Source organism: Rana temporaria, chromosome 13, assembly GCF_905171775.1.
Source record: "Rana temporaria chromosome 13, aRanTem1.1, whole genome shotgun sequence".
Lineage (NCBI taxonomy): Eukaryota > Metazoa > Chordata > Amphibia > Anura > Ranidae > Rana > Rana temporaria.
In genome coordinates this window covers 115,192,819-115,209,804 of record NC_053501.1, presented here as the reverse complement: position 1 = coordinate 115,209,804, position 16,986 = coordinate 115,192,819, and the positions used below count along the sequence as shown (strand labels likewise).

Genomic DNA, 16,986 nt, shown 5'->3' with positions numbered 1-16,986 from the left:
AGAGCAGTGCGTGACAGACAGCCCAGAAATCTCAAAGAACTGGAAGACTTTTGTAAGGAAGAATGGGCAAAGATACCTCAAACAAGAATTGAAAGACTCTTGGCTGGCTACAAAAAGCGTTTACAAGCTGTGATACTTGCCAAAGGGGGCAGTACAAGATATTAACTCTGCAGGGTGCCCAAACTTTTGCAGATGCCGTTTTTTTTGTTTTCTGTAATTTTGAAAGTGTAAATGATGGAAATAAAATCTAACTTTTTTTGACATATTATAAGAATGTCTAATCTGTAATTTGATGCATTTTGGAGATTTTTCCATCTTTCCTTGGCTTCGTTATGGACATTAATACAAATTTTTACCTGGGTGCCCAAACTTTCCATCACCACTGTACAATCGGGAAAAAAACACACACAGTTTGGCTGTCTATATGTGTGTCTGTAAAAAAAAAAGAATGTATGTGTATATATAGATAGATAGATAGAGAGAGAGTCATAAGATCACATTGTTATCACTTGACTTACTTGAGGATTCTTGCTCATTCCTGCAGTTCCCTTCACTCTGCTTGGTATAGGCTGCTTAACATTTGGAGTTTGCGATCCAGCATGCTAAAAGAAAAAGTACTTTGTTAAAATAAAGACCCAAGAAGAAAAATATCATACATTGCAGTTTACCAGTCCTAACACCTGGTGGCTGCATTACTTGGACCCTGGAGGTGGGCTTTAAAGGAAGAAACTATAATTAATTTGGGTTTATTTTATTTATTTTTAAATTATACATGATTATATTGACTTCTATCTGCTTTTTTTTAAAGGATTCCCAGAGCACTGTGGGTTAGTGAACAAAAACACCTCAGCAGAGGTTGTTTTCTTTTCAGATGCCCTGTCTCTAATTGAAGCCTTGGATGCAGCTGTGTGTAGGGAGGTGGGAAAACTCACTGCTCTAAGAGCCCTTTCACACTGGGGTGCTGGGGGCGGTAGAGGTAAAGTGCCACTAGTTTTCGCGGCATTTTACCGCTGTTATAGTGGTGCTTTGGTGCTGCTATTTGGGTGGGTGTGGGGCGCTTTTAACCCCCCTAGAAGGGGTTAAAAAGGAGTTAAAAGTGCCAGTGTATCGCTGCGGCCCAAAGAACTTTACATTCCAATGAGCAGGGGTGGTGGAGTAGCGGCGTATACAGCGCTTGCAAACCACCCCAAAGATGCTGCTTGCAGGACTTTTTCTACTGTCCTGCAAGCACACCGCCTGTGTGTGAAAGCAGTCGGGCTGTCACACTGGGACTGCAGATGAGGCATTTTTACGCTTTACATGTGCTATTTCTAGCGCTAAAGCCCCTGAAAAATGCCCACGCGTGAAAGGGGTCTAACTCATCGGTTTGTGTGTTTATGTGTACATTTCAGATTTTGCTATTGAGCATTGCAAATTTTTAATTTAATTTTTACCTTTAATTTGTATAATTTTTGTATTATTATTTAGCCCTGATAAAGACAGTATATACAAAACTGCTACACACGCCATTCATTTTTGCATTTTAAACAAACTGCTTTGTGTGAGGGTAGCAACTTATTCAGTTGTGTCTGTGTGTAAATTTCAGCTTGAGCTATTGAGCTCTGCAAACATTCAAATTTTTAGCTCTGACTATAACAAAAAAGGACAGTATATGCTGCAAAAACAGAAGAGAAAGGGGCTGTTGAGGGGGGGACATTTCCACATCACTCTTTGTAAATGTAATGTGAACAGCCAGCTAGGAAATAAGGGGTGGGGAAATCTGGGGAGCCATTATGGTTGGGCCAGTTTCAATCTTCCTGGAGCACTGTGGGTTAGTGAAAGAGACAGCACAGCAGAAGCCGTTTCCCTTCAGACACTCGTTTTGTATTTGAAACCTCAGGATGCAGCTATATACGGGAAGGTAGGAAAAATCACTGCTCTACATTTATTTGTGTGTGTAAATTTCAGCTTAAGCTATTGAGCTTTGCAAATATTTTTAGGCCTTACTAAAGAAAGACAGTACATACATCAGTGGTGGCTGGTGGTTTTACCCTGCCCCCCCCCCCCTTGCCATTAAATACATTCAGTGCTGGAGATGCCGTAACTGTGTTCCCCTGCATTCCTGCTGAAAAAAAGGGGGCCCTTTATGGTTTCTTGCACAGGGGCCCTGAAGGTTCTAGTTACGCCTCTGCTTCACATTAACGAAAATCCACCACTTAGACAGTTGTTTTCATCTGAACATTTAACCTCACCCCCTTTTCTGGAGACAACTGTAAGATTGTGGATTACTGACCACTTTCTATCTAGGTGATAATGGCAGGTATTCTACCAAGAAAACCAACAGGGGTTCCAACTAGGCATGGGGTGCGGGATTGGGAAAGCTTTGACTTCCAAGGGGGCTGTGATCTCTAGCAGTCTCAGGTAACATCTCCAGCCCTTGACCATCCCCATAGGCTATGGCCATCTCCTGTTGCATGTCTACAGTCTCTGTAACATAAATTTACTGAATATTATGTGTCGCCCTTTAGTGATGTCAGGGGCCACACTTAAGGTGCCTGATTTTAGGTAAGTTGACCACTTGTCAGGACCTGTATGTGAACCCAAGGCCTCTGTTGCATCCAGCAGTAACACTTCTTACTAAGCCACTGGACAGCTCCTTGCCTGATCCCTTGGACAACCCTATTTTTTATCTTGTTACTCTTGAACCTTGAACTCCTTGCTCTTCCCATGAACTTCCTGTTTAAGCCATGTCTTTGCACTTCCTGTTTGCCAGATTATTGTGCTCTTCCCCAGCCAATATCTTGCTCCTTGTGTTCCTGCTGTTGTCTGTATCTTCACTTCCACGTGTTACCAACCTTTGGCTTGGTCCTCAACTACCCTTCTGCTTGATCCCAACCTGCAACCACTGTGTTAGGAGAACACCTGTAATGAGTGGAGACCAATGCCCAACAATGTCAGGCAAGCTCAGTTCTCAGGTCTGCGAAAGATTGGAAAGTCTGAATTGCTAGACCAATGATTAGTGTCGGGATCACAAGCCAAGGTTGGTGCAGGAGAGGGTTTCGTAGTCGGGTTCACAAGCCAAAGTCGATGCAGGAGGTGAGTTTTGTAGTCGAGGTCACAAGCCAAAGTCGTTTCCAAACAACAATAGCAGTAGCTCAAGTAGTGTGCAGGATCAGACCACAATAATCAACAGGAAGTGCAGAGGCAAGGCTTATATGGGAAGCTCATGGGAGGGGCAAGGAGTTCAAGGTTCAACAGCAAGCAAGACACAAGGCAGGGTTGTGCAATGGATCAGGCAGAATTGTCCAATGGATCAGGCAGGATTGTCCAATAGCTGCCAGAGCTTTCCAGCATCCCATAGCTCAACGAGAAGAATCAATGCCAGACACAAAAGAGGTTCCAAGTTTGAGCACAGGTCCTGACACACTGGTTCAAACCTTTGGCTTGTTTACTGACTACACTTCTGCTTGATTGAACCCTGGCTTTCTCACCTCCTGGTGGGATTACCCCGAGGACCATGACCTGGCACCAGCATGCTACAAAACTCATCTCCATCATCAGGAGCTCTGGTGAAGACTGGATAGTGCTTAGACCCCACACTTTGGGTAACCTGCAAGTGTATTTATCATGCTGGTTTCCCTGTGAGCCTTTCCACTACTGGGCTCCAAGCCTGACCCCTGCCCATGACATCACTTCTGCCCTAAAGTTGTTTTCTGGGTACTCCTTTAATTATCCCACTAATCTTTTCTTCATTACAATTGCAATACATGGGCAACAAAATGATAAAGACTTTAAGATGTAGTGCCATGTATTTGTCTGCTCTATTTCCCTGGAACTTGTACATGATGAAGGGCACCGTCAGATAAAGGCCACCGTCTTTGAAGTAGCACTCCTGGTCATGATAGATGTCTTTTAAGTTGATCTGGTTTATATCAAAAGGATGGTTTAAGTGACGTGCCTCATCACCCAGAGCCTCATTGTTCCCTGTGCAGTCTTCATCCCTCATTTCATAAGTATTGGCAATTTGTTTCAAAGCTGCCCTCTCCTGAAAGAGAAATAATGTAGAATTTTCCATTGTAGTCATGAGCCCATTAGTTTATAGACATGTGCACAATGAAATATTTTGTTTCGTAATTTCGTTCTCGTCCGAAAAATACATTTATTTAGTTACTCCCAAAATTTGTTTTTATTAATTTTGTTTCGTTAAAAAATCAGTTTGTCAGAAAATCCGAATTAATTGAAGGCTTATGGTGTCTGTCGAATGTTCTAAGAAGATTCAACAGAGCAGCTAAACTGTAGGACACGGCGCCGCAATAGTACATTTCCGGTCGAATGTTCCGCCTACAAGCTATAGAAGAATTCTAATGTTGTATGACACTAGTAATAATTATATTTATAAATTATTATTACTGGTCAACCAACATTCAAATTCTTTTATAGCCTGTGGGCCGAGCATTTGACCGAAAATTTACGATTGCGGCGTGGTACAGTTTAGCTGCTTGTCGAATCTTCTTAGAACTTTCGACAGACACCATGAGCCTTCAATGACAGATTCAACATTTGTATGTTTTTTGCTGCTTTGTTGAATCTTTGTCGTTCATGTTGAATGGTCTACCCCAACACTGTCTCTATAGAGTCGAATCTTTTCTCTCGATGTAGAATAATCTTGGACTAATAGAGTTAGGTTAGGCACATTCAACCGCAGATTCGATAGACACAGATCGCTATTGTCAGCGTCATTTCGAATCTCATATCTACAGTATGTCGAACTGTTGTAGCAACAAAAGCGAAAATAAAGCATTTTTTAAGTCGGATCTTTCGGATTTCGGATTCTGCACGTTAGTTATTGTTTGTTAAAAGGATAACGAAAATACCCAAATTTCGTATGAAAACGAATGCACATGTCTATTAGACATGTGCATTCGTTTTCGTCCGAATGCATTTTCGTCCGAATTTCAGGTATTTTCGTTATCGTTTTAACAAACGATAACGAAAGCACAGAAAACGAAAACCGAAAGATCCGAGATAAACAAATGCTTTATTTTCGTTTTCGTTGCGGTCAAATGTGCCTAACCTTAACTCTATTAGTCCAATATTATTCTACATAAAGAGAAAAGATTCGACATAGAGAGAAAAGATTTGACATTATAGAGACATGAAGAAGAGTCGACATAGAGAGAAAAGATTCAACATTATAGAGACATGAAGAAGAGTCAACTTAGAGAGAAAAGATTTGACATTATAGAGACATGAAGAAGAGTCGACATAGAGAGAAAAGATTCGACATTATAGAGACATGAAGAAGAGTCGACATAGAGAGAAAAGATTCGACATTATAGAGACATGAAGAAGAGTCGACATAGAGAGAAAAGATTTGACATTATAGAGACATGAAGAAGAGTCGACATAGAGAGAAAAGATTCGACATTATAGAGACATGAAGAAGAGTCGACATAGAGAGAAAAGATTCGTCATTATAGAGACATGAAGAAGAGTCGACATAGAGAGAAAAGAGTCGACATTATAGAGACATGAAGAAGAGTCGACATAGAGAGAAAAGATTCGACATTATAGAGACATGAAGAAGAGTCGACATAGAGAGAAAAGATTCGACATTATAGAGACATGAAGAAGAGTCGACATAGAGAGAAAAGATTTGACATTATAGAGACATGAAGAAGATTTGACATAGAGAGAAAAGATTTGACATTATAGAGACATGAAGAAGAGTCGACATAGAGAGAAAAGATTCGACATTATAGAGACATGGAGAAGAGTCGACATAGAGAGAAAAGATTTGACATTATAGAGACATGAAGAAGAGTCGACATAGAGAGAAAAGATTCGTCATTATAGAGACATGAAGAAGAGTCGACATAGAGAGAAAAGATTCGACATTATAGAGACATGAAGAAGAGTCGACATAGAGAGAGAAGATTCGACATAGAGAGAGAAGATTCGACATAGAGAGAAAAGATTCGACATAGAGAGAAAAGATTCGACATAGAGAGAAAAGATTCGACATAGAGAGAAAAGATTCGATATAGAGAGAAAAGATTCAACCTAGAGAGGAAAGATTCGACATAGAGAGACATGAAGATTCGACATAGAGAGACATGAAGAGTCAAATTTTTTTTTTTTTTTTAAAGATTCTGTCGAATCTTCTTTTTTTTTCCTTAGAACATTCGACAGACACCATAAGCCTTCAATGACAGATTCGACCTTAATTTGGATTTTCGGACAAATACATTTTTAACGGAAAACGAAATAAATAAAAACAAATTAACTAAATAAATGTATTTCTCGGACGAAAACGAAATTACGAAACAAAATATTTCAGTGTGCACATGTCTAATGTCTATTAGTTTACAAACTTGCTGAATCAGTGAACAAGCCCACTAATAATCTTTCCTTAAAGCGGAGGTTCACCCATACCTTACACATTTTCCCCTTCGCTTCATGCTCGTTTTGTCTAGGGGAATCGGCTATTTGTTTTAAAATATGTGCAGTACTTACCCGTTTACGAGATGCATCTTCTCCGCCGCTTCCGGGTATGGGCTGCGGCACTGGGCGTTCCTTCTTGATTGACAGTCTTCCGAGAGGCTTCCGACGGTCGCATCCATCGCGTCACGATTTTCCGAAAGAAGCCGAACGTAGGCGCAGTATAGAGCCGCACCGACATTCGGCTTCTTTCGGCTACGAGTGACGCGATGGATGCGACCGTCGGAAGCCTCTCGGAAGACTGTCAATCAAGAAGGAACGCCCGCTCCCGAAGACCCATACCCGGAAGCGACGGAAGAAGATGCATCTCGAAAACGGGTAAGTACGGATCATATTTTAAATCAAATAGCCGATTCCCCTAGACAAAATGAGCAGGAATCTAAGGGAAAAAAAAAAAGGAATTGGGTGAACTCCCGCTTTAAATATACACATAAAGACTTGATTATCACCTTCCCTAAATAGCATCACTCTCTTCAGTCTATAAGCAAAACTACCAGATTGGATCACCCCAGTTTCACTAAAGCGCAAAATCCACAGCAAAAAGCACAGAAACGGGTCTGACTGGCCGAAAAGAGAAGACTCCCGATTGGGATCCCGAATCCAATTTGCAATAGTTTGAACCCGGCTTTTATGTGTATTGTAGTTTTCTTTGCAATTGGTTAATACTGTTTGTAACTTTCTGGATGATTTTCCTTACCTCATTCAAATTCTCACACTCTGCAATGACAAAAAAAAAAAGTAAACATTTTTTACTTCTGATCTGTTGATTAGTTTAATTAAATACTTTTAGTCTGTGACATCAAATATTTCTCTGTATAGAGGAGGCAGCAATAAAATCCGGACCGGAGTATTGCAGTTGTCACCTTGTTGTCATTCCACCTTTAATACAGATTTTTATTAAGAGGTGGAGCTCAGTCGGACCCTGGCTTTTTATATGTCTTGGATACCACAAGGGTGAGATCTCCCGGGACAAAGGGTCAGATTCACAGCCGAGATACGACGGAGTATCTCTCAGAGTATCTATGCGGCTGATTCATAGAATCGGTTACGCATAGATATCCCTAAGATCCGACAGGTGTAATTGTTTTACACTGTCGGATCTTAGGATGCAGTACTGCGGCCGCCGCTGGGGGGAGTTTGCGTCGTAAACCAGCGTCGGGTATGCAAATTAGGAGTTACGGCGATCCACAACGGTTTTTCGCGTTCGCTACGTCGCCGCTAGTCTAGTTTCCTGTCGCAAAGTTAGTCGTCATTTTGGGTGCCTTAACTTTACACAGCAAACGTATTGCTGTATAAAGTATGGCCGTCGTTCCCGCGTCGAAATTTAAAATTTCACGTCGTTTGCGTAAGACGTCCGGGAATACGGAAGTACGCTACGCACGTGGCCAATCGAAAAAATTACGTCAGTTTCGCGCAAAGCACGGCGGGAATTTTGAAACGGAGCATGCGCAGTAGGTCCGGTGCGGGAGCGCGCCTAATTTAAATGGCACACTCCCCTTTAAATTACGCGGGCTTACGCCGGAGGCCGCCAGCGTAGGTTTCCATTGCAAGTCCTTTGTGAATCAGGCACTTGCGATGAAAACTTGCGGCGGTGTAACGTATCTACGATACGTTACGCCGTAAAACCCCACATAATGGGCACAGCAGGTGTACAGACCCGGGAACTCAGCACAGGGATGGTGGGAACCCCTCATAATGGGCACAGCAGGTGTACACACCCGGGAACTCAGCACAGAGATGGTGGGAACCCCTCATAATGGGCACAGCAGGTGTACAGACCCAGGAACTCAGCACAGGGGTGGTGGGAACTCCTCATAATGGGCACAGCGGGTGTACAGACCCAGGAACACAGCACAGGGATGGTGTGAACCCCTCATAATGGGCACAGCAGGTGTACAGACCCGGGAACTCAGCACAGGGATGGTGGGAACCCCTCATAATGGGCACAGCCGGTGTACACACCCGGGAACTCAGCACAGAGATGGTGGGAACCCCTCATAATGGGCACAGCAGGTGTACAGACCCGGGAACTCAGCACAGGGATGGTGGGAACCCCTCATAATGGGCACAGCAGGTGTACAGACCCGGGAACTCAGCACAGGGATGGTGGGAACCCCTCATAATGGGCACAGCGGGTGTACAGACCCGGGAACTCAGCACAGGGATGGTGGGAACCCCTCATAATGGGCACAGCAGGTGTACAGACCCAGGAACTCAGCACAGGGGTGGTGGGAACTCCTCATAATGGGCACAGCGGGTGTACAGACCCAGGAACACAGCACAGGGATGGTGGGAACCCCTCATAATGGGCACAGCGGGTGTACAGACCCGGGAACTCAGCACAGGGATGGTGGGAACTCCTCATAATGGGCACAGCGGGTGTACAGACCCGGGAACTCAGCACAGGGATGGTGGGAACCCCTCATAATGGGCACAGCGGGTGTACAGACCCGGGAACTCAGCACAGGGATGGTGGGAACCCCTCATAATGGGCACAGCAGGTGTACAGACCCGGGAACTAGGCACGGGGATGGTGGGAACCCCTCATAATGGGCACAGCAGGTGTACAGACCCGGGAACTCAGCACAGGGATGGTGGGAACCCCTCATAATGGGCACAGCGGGTGTACAGACCCCGGAACTCAGCACAGGGATGGTGGGAACCCCTCATAATGGGCACAGTGGGTGTACAGACCCGGGAACTCAGCACAGGGATGGTGGGAACCCCTCATAATGGGCACAGTGGGTGTACAGACCCGGGAACTCAGCACAGGGATGGTGGGAACCCCTCATAATGGGCACAGCGGGTGTACAGACCCGGGAACTAGGCACAGGGATGGTGGGAACCCCTCATAATGGGCACAGCAGGTGTACAGACCCGGGAACTCAGCACAGGGATGGTGGGAACCCCTCATAATGGGCACAGCGGGTGTACAGACCCGGGAACTCAGCACAGGGATGGTGGGAACCCCTCATAATGGGCACATCAGGTGTACAGACCCGGAACTCAGCACAGGGATGGTGGGAACACCTCATAATGGGCACAGCGGGTGTACAGACCCAGGAACTCAGCACAGGGATGGTGGGAACACCTCATAATGGGCACAGCAGGTGTACAGACCTGGAAACTCAGTAGAGGTTTCACCAATAAAGTCGTCACGTCTATTGAGTCACACCTCTATAATTGAGTGTCATATACTGTAGAAAGGTCTGTTTTTTCTTATTCTGACTTTTTTTTTTAGCCCTTCTAATTGGTGAATTATGGCCCTGCTGCTGCATCAAGGGAGATAAACTATACATAACATAACAGAATTAACAGTTGTTACACTTAAAGGAAGAGTGAAGGAGAGCGGGACTTTAAATGAAATGTGTGCGGGAAAAGCTTGAAATGGTAAAGAATGATTGAAGTAGATTATGATCATTTAATACTTTCATATAATGTATCGTACATAACTATAATACATTATTGAAGAAGATCAGAATTATACATTATTAAATACTTATATAGATAGATTCAAATTCATGTCAACAAAAAGACAAAAATGATAAGGTTAAAATACATTGGCCCGGATTCACATACAACGGCGCATAGTTATGCCGGCGTAGCGTAGCAAATATACGCTCCGCTGACGTAGCGCAGAGCGGCGAGCACAGTATTCACAAAGCACTCCCAAATCTACGCTGGGTTCCCTCGGCGTAACTCGTCGTAAGTGGGCGTGAGCCATGCTAATGAGGCGTGACCCCATGTAAATGATGGACTAAGCGTCATAAAGATACGATTAACGTGGACGCATCTCAGTGCGCATGCTCAGAATCACGTCGGAACGAACACCTAAGATACGTCGAATCAATGCCTACGACGTGAACGTAACCTACGCCCAGCCCTATTCACGTACTACTACGTAAACGATGTAAAATACGACGGCTGTTCCCTGGTCCATACCTTTGCATGAGTTGCGCCTCATAGATGGGGAATAACTTTACATCGGGCGTACGACCTACGTAAACCGCGTATATGAATGCGCCGGGCGCAAGTACATTTGTGAATCGGCGTATCTCACTCATTTGCATATTCGAATCGTAAATCAATGGGAGCGCCCCTTGCGGGAAGCGTAAATATGCGCCCGCGATACGACGGCGTAGGAAAGTTACGTCGGTCGGAAGAAGCCTATTTTTAGGCGTATCTAGTTCTGTGGGCACGGCGCACAGATACGACGGCGCACATTTACACTTACGTGGCGTATCTCGAGATACGTCGGCGTAAGTGCTACGTGAATCCAGGCCATAGACTTTTATGGAAAGCTTAAAGCAGTTCAGAACAAAAATCGGGATATACAGACACAAAATGCAATATGGGGTATTGTAGTAACATATAGTTGGAGCATGAAGTTGTTAGCTCTACGCGTTTCACGACTTTAAGTCGCTCATCAGGAGCAAAGATGCATTGTGTTTCTGTATATATCTACGCCTATTGGGGTCAGTTTGGGCTCGACTTCCATGCCAGCTACATGGGAATACCCGGCAAGTACCAACTGGGACTTTGATTGCTCACAGTCGCGCTGAACCAGCCTAAATTGTGCTTTTGTCTTTACAGAAACACAGTGCATCTTTGCTCCTGATGAGCGACTTAAAGTCGCGAAACGCGTAGAGCTAACAACTTCATGCTCCAACTATATGTTACTACAATACCCCATATTGCATTTTGTGTCTGTATGTCCCGATTTTTGTTCTGAACTGCTTTAAGCTTTCCATAAAAGTCTGTGGGCCAGATCCACGTAGCGCATCATACTTTTAGGCAGGCGTAGCGTATCCTAGTAACGCTACGCCGCCGCAACTTTGAGAGGCAAGTGCTGTATTCACAAAGCACCTGCCTCTAAAGTTACGGCGGCGTAGAGTAAATCTGACGGCGTAAGGGCGCGGAATTCAAATGTTAAAGATGTGGGCGTGTTTTATGTTAATTTTACTTGACCCAACGTAAATGACATTTTTTCTGAACGGCGCATGCGCCAAATTAACCCGCAACAAGCCAATGCTTTCGACGTAAACGTCATTCTACGCAAAGCCCTATTCGCGAACGTTTTACGCAAACGACGTACACGACGGAAAATTTTACGCTGGCCCGACGTCCATACTTAACATTGGCTGCGCCTCATATAGCAGGGGTAACGTTACGCCGAAAAAAACCTTACGGAAACTACGTAAAAAAATGCGCCGGCCGGACGTTTGTTTGTGGATTGGCGTATCTAGCTAATTTGCATGCTCGACGCGGAAATTGACAAAAGCGCCACCTAGCGGCCAGCGTAAATATGCACCTTAGATCCGACGGCGTACTAAGACGTACGCCAAGTCGGATCTAGCCCAGCTTCAGACGTATCTTGTTTTGTGGATACAAAACAAAGATACGCCGGAGCAACCTAGAAGTTGCGCGGCGTATCAATAGATACGCCAGCGTAACTTCTTTGTGGATCTGGCCCTATGTATTTTAACCTTATCATTTTTGTCTTTTTTTTTACATGAATTTGAATCTATCTATATAAGTATTTAATAATGTATAATTCTGATCTTCTTCAATAATGTAATATAGTTATGTACGATACATTATATGAAAGTATTAAATGATCATAATCTACTTCAATCATCCTTTACCATTTCAAGCTTTTCCCGCACACATTTCATTTAAAGTCCCGCTCTCCTTCGCTCTTCCTTTATACAAATAACAGGGATGGAGGTAATTGACTGTATAATTTCCTCATATAAAGTCCCACTAAATTCTCCGCTTTTAAAGTTACACTTACTTTTTCTTTTTCTATGATGTCTCCAGACAAAAAATACGACTATAATTATGAAGACAACGAAAGAGACAGCAGCAAATCCAAAAACGGTTCTTTGTTCGGATTGACGGACATCCGTCTTCTCTGTAAGAAAACCACAAACTTTATCTGTGAAATTATAATATTTAAAGGAGTTGTAAAGGAAAAAAATGTTTTGCCTAAAATTAATGGGCCATATTCTGAGTATAGTTACGATGGAGTATCTCAGGATACTCCATCGTATCTCTCTTTTTTGGCCCGCGTATCTATGCGAGTGAATCATTTTCGCATAGATACGCTGAAGATCCGACATGTGTAAGTCACTTACACTGTCGGATCTTAAATGTAATTACTCCACCGGCCGCTAGGTGGCGTTTACGTTCAGGTCTCATTTGTTTATGCAAATGAGCCTGATACGCCGATTCACGAACGAAATCGTGTCGCGTAACCGTCGCTAACGTCGTTTGCGTAAGCGTAAGGTTACCCCTGCTATATGAGGGGTAACCTTACGCCAGTCCCACGTAGGCCATGTTAAGTATGGCGTCGGGTCCGCGTCGTGTTTTCCCGTCGGGTACGTCGTTTTACTAAGTCGTCCGCGAATACGACTTTACGTCAATGACGCACACGTCGGCGTCATTGACGTTTTACACCGAGAACTGGAGCATGCGCACTGGGCTATTTTAAGCCCGGCGCATGCGCAGTTCGTTCGAATCGGGGGCGCGCTTAATTTAAATACAAGCCGCCCCCTTGGATTTACGCGGGGATACGCCGGGCCAATTACACTACGCCGCCCCAAACTACGGAGCAAGTGTTTGGGGAATACAGCACTTGCTCCTGTAGGTTGGGGCGGCGGAGTGTAAATGGCTTACGCGACGCCCGCCTACTTTCTACCAGAATATGGCCCAATGTCTGCAAGGTAGACAGACAGAATAGTGTAATGATTCTGTTAAAAAACGAGTAAATACCTATTAAATTCCTTCATCTATATCACCTCTGGCATTCTAGTTTCTGTTCTCTCATTCACTTCCTGGTTTGCGGCGCTCGTTCATGTAAGAACTACATTTCCCAGTATGCATTGCGGCACGCCCAGTAATTCACACCTCCTTAATATGGAGGTTCACCCAAAAAATAAATTTTTAACAGTAGATCGGGCCTAATTACGCAAAGCAGAATTGGGTGTTTTGATTAAAATTAATGCAGTACTTACCGTATTTATCGGCGTATATCGCGCACTATTTTCCCCTTAAAATAAGGGGAAAATCGTGGGTGCGCGATATACGCCGATAGCCGCTTCCTGCGCTCAGTTTGAAATCCTGCGCCGACATATACCGAGTGCAGTACACTCGGTTACATTCGGCCAGTCTCGGCTTCGCTCGTGCTCACGCATAAACGTCACAGAGCGCGAGCGCGAGCTAAGCCGAGCCTTGCCGAATCTACCCGAGTGTACTGCACTCGGTATATGTCGGCGGATGCGTTCGAACTGAGCGCCGGAAGCGGGGACTCGACGTGAGGTGCGCGCTGGAGAAGCCGGGAGGACACCATCGAGGCCGCAGACAGACGCCGGACCGGACGATGGACGCTGGGAAGACACCAAAACTTTAAGTAATAAAATCATATAACATTTTTTTTTACAGGAATTTCGGGGGCAACATTAGGGGTGCGCGGTATACGCGGGAGCGCGTTATACCGCAATAAATACGGTACCTTTCTAGAGATAGATGTTCTCCCGCCGCTTCAGGGTATGGGCTGCGGGACTGGGCGTTCCTATTTGATTGACAGCCTTCCGACCGTCGCATACAGCGCGTCACCAGTTTCCGAAAGTAGCCGAACGTCGGTGCGCACCGACATTCGGCAACTCGTGACGCGCTGTATGCGACCGTCGGAAGGCTGTCAATCAAGTAGGAACGCCCAGTCCCGCAGCCCATACCCAGAAGCGGCGGGAGAACATCTATCTCAAAAAAGGTAAGTACTGCATTGATTTTAATCAAAACACCCAATTCTGCTTCCCGTAATTAGGCCCAATCTACTGCTAAAAAAATTTCGGGTGAACTCCCGCTTTAAAGTCTCTAACATGAAGAGAGCGTCCTGCCGCACAGATGTAGTTCCCAGGAGGGGGCGAGCACGTTGCTGACCACCGCAGTAAAGCCTCCCTTCACGGTGGTCAGTAACAATCAGACAAGCAGGAAGTGAACAGAACAGAGAAGAAATAGAGCAACTTCTGAGCAAAAATGAACAACGAGGAAGTGAAAAGAGGATTGTCTGCAGGTAAAGGATGCTTATTATGAAAATAATAAATTCCTTTACAACCCCTTTAATATTTAACAAACCACAACTATTTGCAAAAGTAACATGATTTCCATTGTTCTCAACCTTTTTTTTGGAAAGTTGCCAGATGTGCGCCAAGGCAGAACAACGAGTAGCGTGTATAGAAACACATATTGGTACAAAATCAACTCTTTATAAGTTCCGTGACCGCCAGAGGTTTTTAACCACTTCAGCCCCGAAAGGTTTTGGCTGCCCAAATGACCGGACCACTTTTTGTGATTCGCTTTAACTAACAATTGCGCGGTTGTGCGACGTGGCTCCCAAAAAAAATTGACATCCTTTTTCCCCCACAAATAGAGCTTTATTTTGGTGGTATTTGATCACCTCTACGGTTTTTATTTTTTTGTGCTTTAAACAAAAATGGATCGACAATTTTGAAAAAAAAGCAATATTTTTTACTTTTTGCTATAATAAATATGCCCAAAAAATATATTAATTTTTTTTCCCCTCAGTTTAGGCCGATAAGCGTTTTTTGATTGGTTTGCGGAAAAGTTATAGCGTCTACAAAATAGGGAATAGAATTATAGAATTTTTTTAATATTTTATTTTTTATTAGTCTCGATTTTTATCGAGACTGCGACATTGTGGCAGACACATCGGACACTTTTTGACACCATTTTGGGACCATTCTCATTTATACTGCTGTAAAAATGCACTGATTACTGTGTAAATGACACTGGCAGGGTAGGGGTTAACCACTAAGGGATGAGGAAGGGGTTAAGTGTGTCCTAGGGAGTGATTCTAACTGTAGGGGGGCTGGGCTACATGTTACATGACACTGATCACTGCTCCCAATGACAGGGAACAGTAGATCAGTGTCCTGTCACTAGGCAGAACAGGGGAATTAATATTTGCTTTTCTAACACTGAACTGCCTTGCCGTCAATCAGGGAGCTTGGGTCTAATACCCGTCATCTGATTGGCTGAAGGCACAGACATCCCTATTGGACGCCTAGCAGAACGGAGGAGGAGACGCACGGGAACCATAGAGGATGCCGTCACCTGTTGCCTGACCCGCTACCAGGATGGGGTAAGTGCCGGTCAGATGGCAGGCGGGGTCACAGAGGCTGCATATGGTAGGCACAGAAGCTGCATATGGTAGGCACAGAGGCTACATATGGTGGGCACAGAGGCTACATATGATGGGCACAGAGGCTGCACATGGTGGGCACAGAGGCTACATATGATGGTCACAGAGGCTACATATGATGGGTGCAGGCTACATATGATGGGCACAGAAGCTGCATATGGTGGGCACAGAAGCTGCATATGGTGGGCACAGAGGCTACATTTGATGGGTACAGAAGCTGCATATGATGGGTACAGAGGCTGCATATGATGGGTACAGAGGCTGCATATGATGGGCACAGAAGCTGCATATGATGGGCACAGAAGCTGCATATGATGGGCACAGAAGCTACATATGATGGGCACAGAAGCTACCTATGATGGGCACAGAAGCTACCTATGATGGGCACAGAAGCTACATATGGTGACACTATGTATGAACGGAGCAGTGGCTGCCTGCTGATGCTGAAACTTAATTGCTTGCTGCAGAGAGAGGAGAGTAGGAACACCAGTGGCCAGGCGCCCTAGGTGGCTGCCTAGTTTGCCTAGTGGTATCACCGGCCCTGGCCTCTGCCTTAAAGAAGAACTCTGATGTAAGGGGTGCTCTGAGAAGCCTGATTTGCCTTAATGTACTTACTCAGAGTCAGGATAGAGAAAGGGGATCTCAGAGTATGCCTGTGTAAGTGGCATCTTTCTGGTCAGGGGACTTTTTCTATTAGAGGGGGGTGTAGGGTTGCCATCTTTTTTATCAAGCCAAACCCGAACACTTTAGCTGCACATAACAATTTTTTTTTGTAGCTTACACTATAGGATTGTAAAAGAGCTAAGACACCTTTAAGTGCCCCAGGAAAATTAGTATTGCAGCGCATGTAGCGTCCCATGACGAAACGTGGGTGTGACCAAATTGTGTTAAAAATGGTAGAAGCTTAAGGAGCGCAGTTAAATCAAACAAGGTTGGCCTGTCCCCCAGTACAGTCCCCCCCCCCCAGGTCAGTCTGTGGCCCAGTACATTCACCCCAGGTCAGTCTGTCCTCCAGTATAATCCCTCCCTAGTCAGTCTGTCCCCCATTACATCCCCCCAGGTCAGTCTGTCCCCCAGTACATCCCCCCAGGTCAGTCTGTCCCCCAGTACATCCCCCCAGGTCAGTCTGTCCTCCAGTATAATTCCTCCCTAGTCAGTCTGTCCCCCATTACATCCCCCCAGGGCAGTCTGTCCCCCAGTACATCCCCCCAGGTCAGTCTGTCCCCCAGTACATCCCCCCAGGTCAGTCTGTCCCCCAGTACATCCCCCCAGGTCAGTCTGTC

At 44.9% G+C, this 16,986-nt stretch overlaps 1 protein-coding gene across 2 annotated transcripts in view; it reads right to left on the bottom strand.

Moving 5' to 3' along the window:
- LOC120921089 (SLAM family member 5-like) overlaps positions 1 to 16,986 on the bottom strand; it is a 126,686-nt gene that overhangs the window by 29,880 nt on the left and 79,820 nt on the right. For both annotated transcript variants that reach the window (XM_040333732.1, XM_040333733.1), the window contains exons 4-7: positions 12,275 to 12,394; positions 7,178 to 7,197; positions 3,938 to 4,024; positions 519 to 602 (exon numbers count right to left, since the gene is read on the bottom strand). In XM_040333732.1, coding sequence (XP_040189666.1) covers positions 519 to 602; positions 3,938 to 4,024; positions 7,178 to 7,197; positions 12,275 to 12,394 — 311 coding nt within the window. The remainder of the gene's footprint in view (positions 1 to 518; positions 603 to 3,937; positions 4,025 to 7,177; positions 7,198 to 12,274; positions 12,395 to 16,986) is intronic.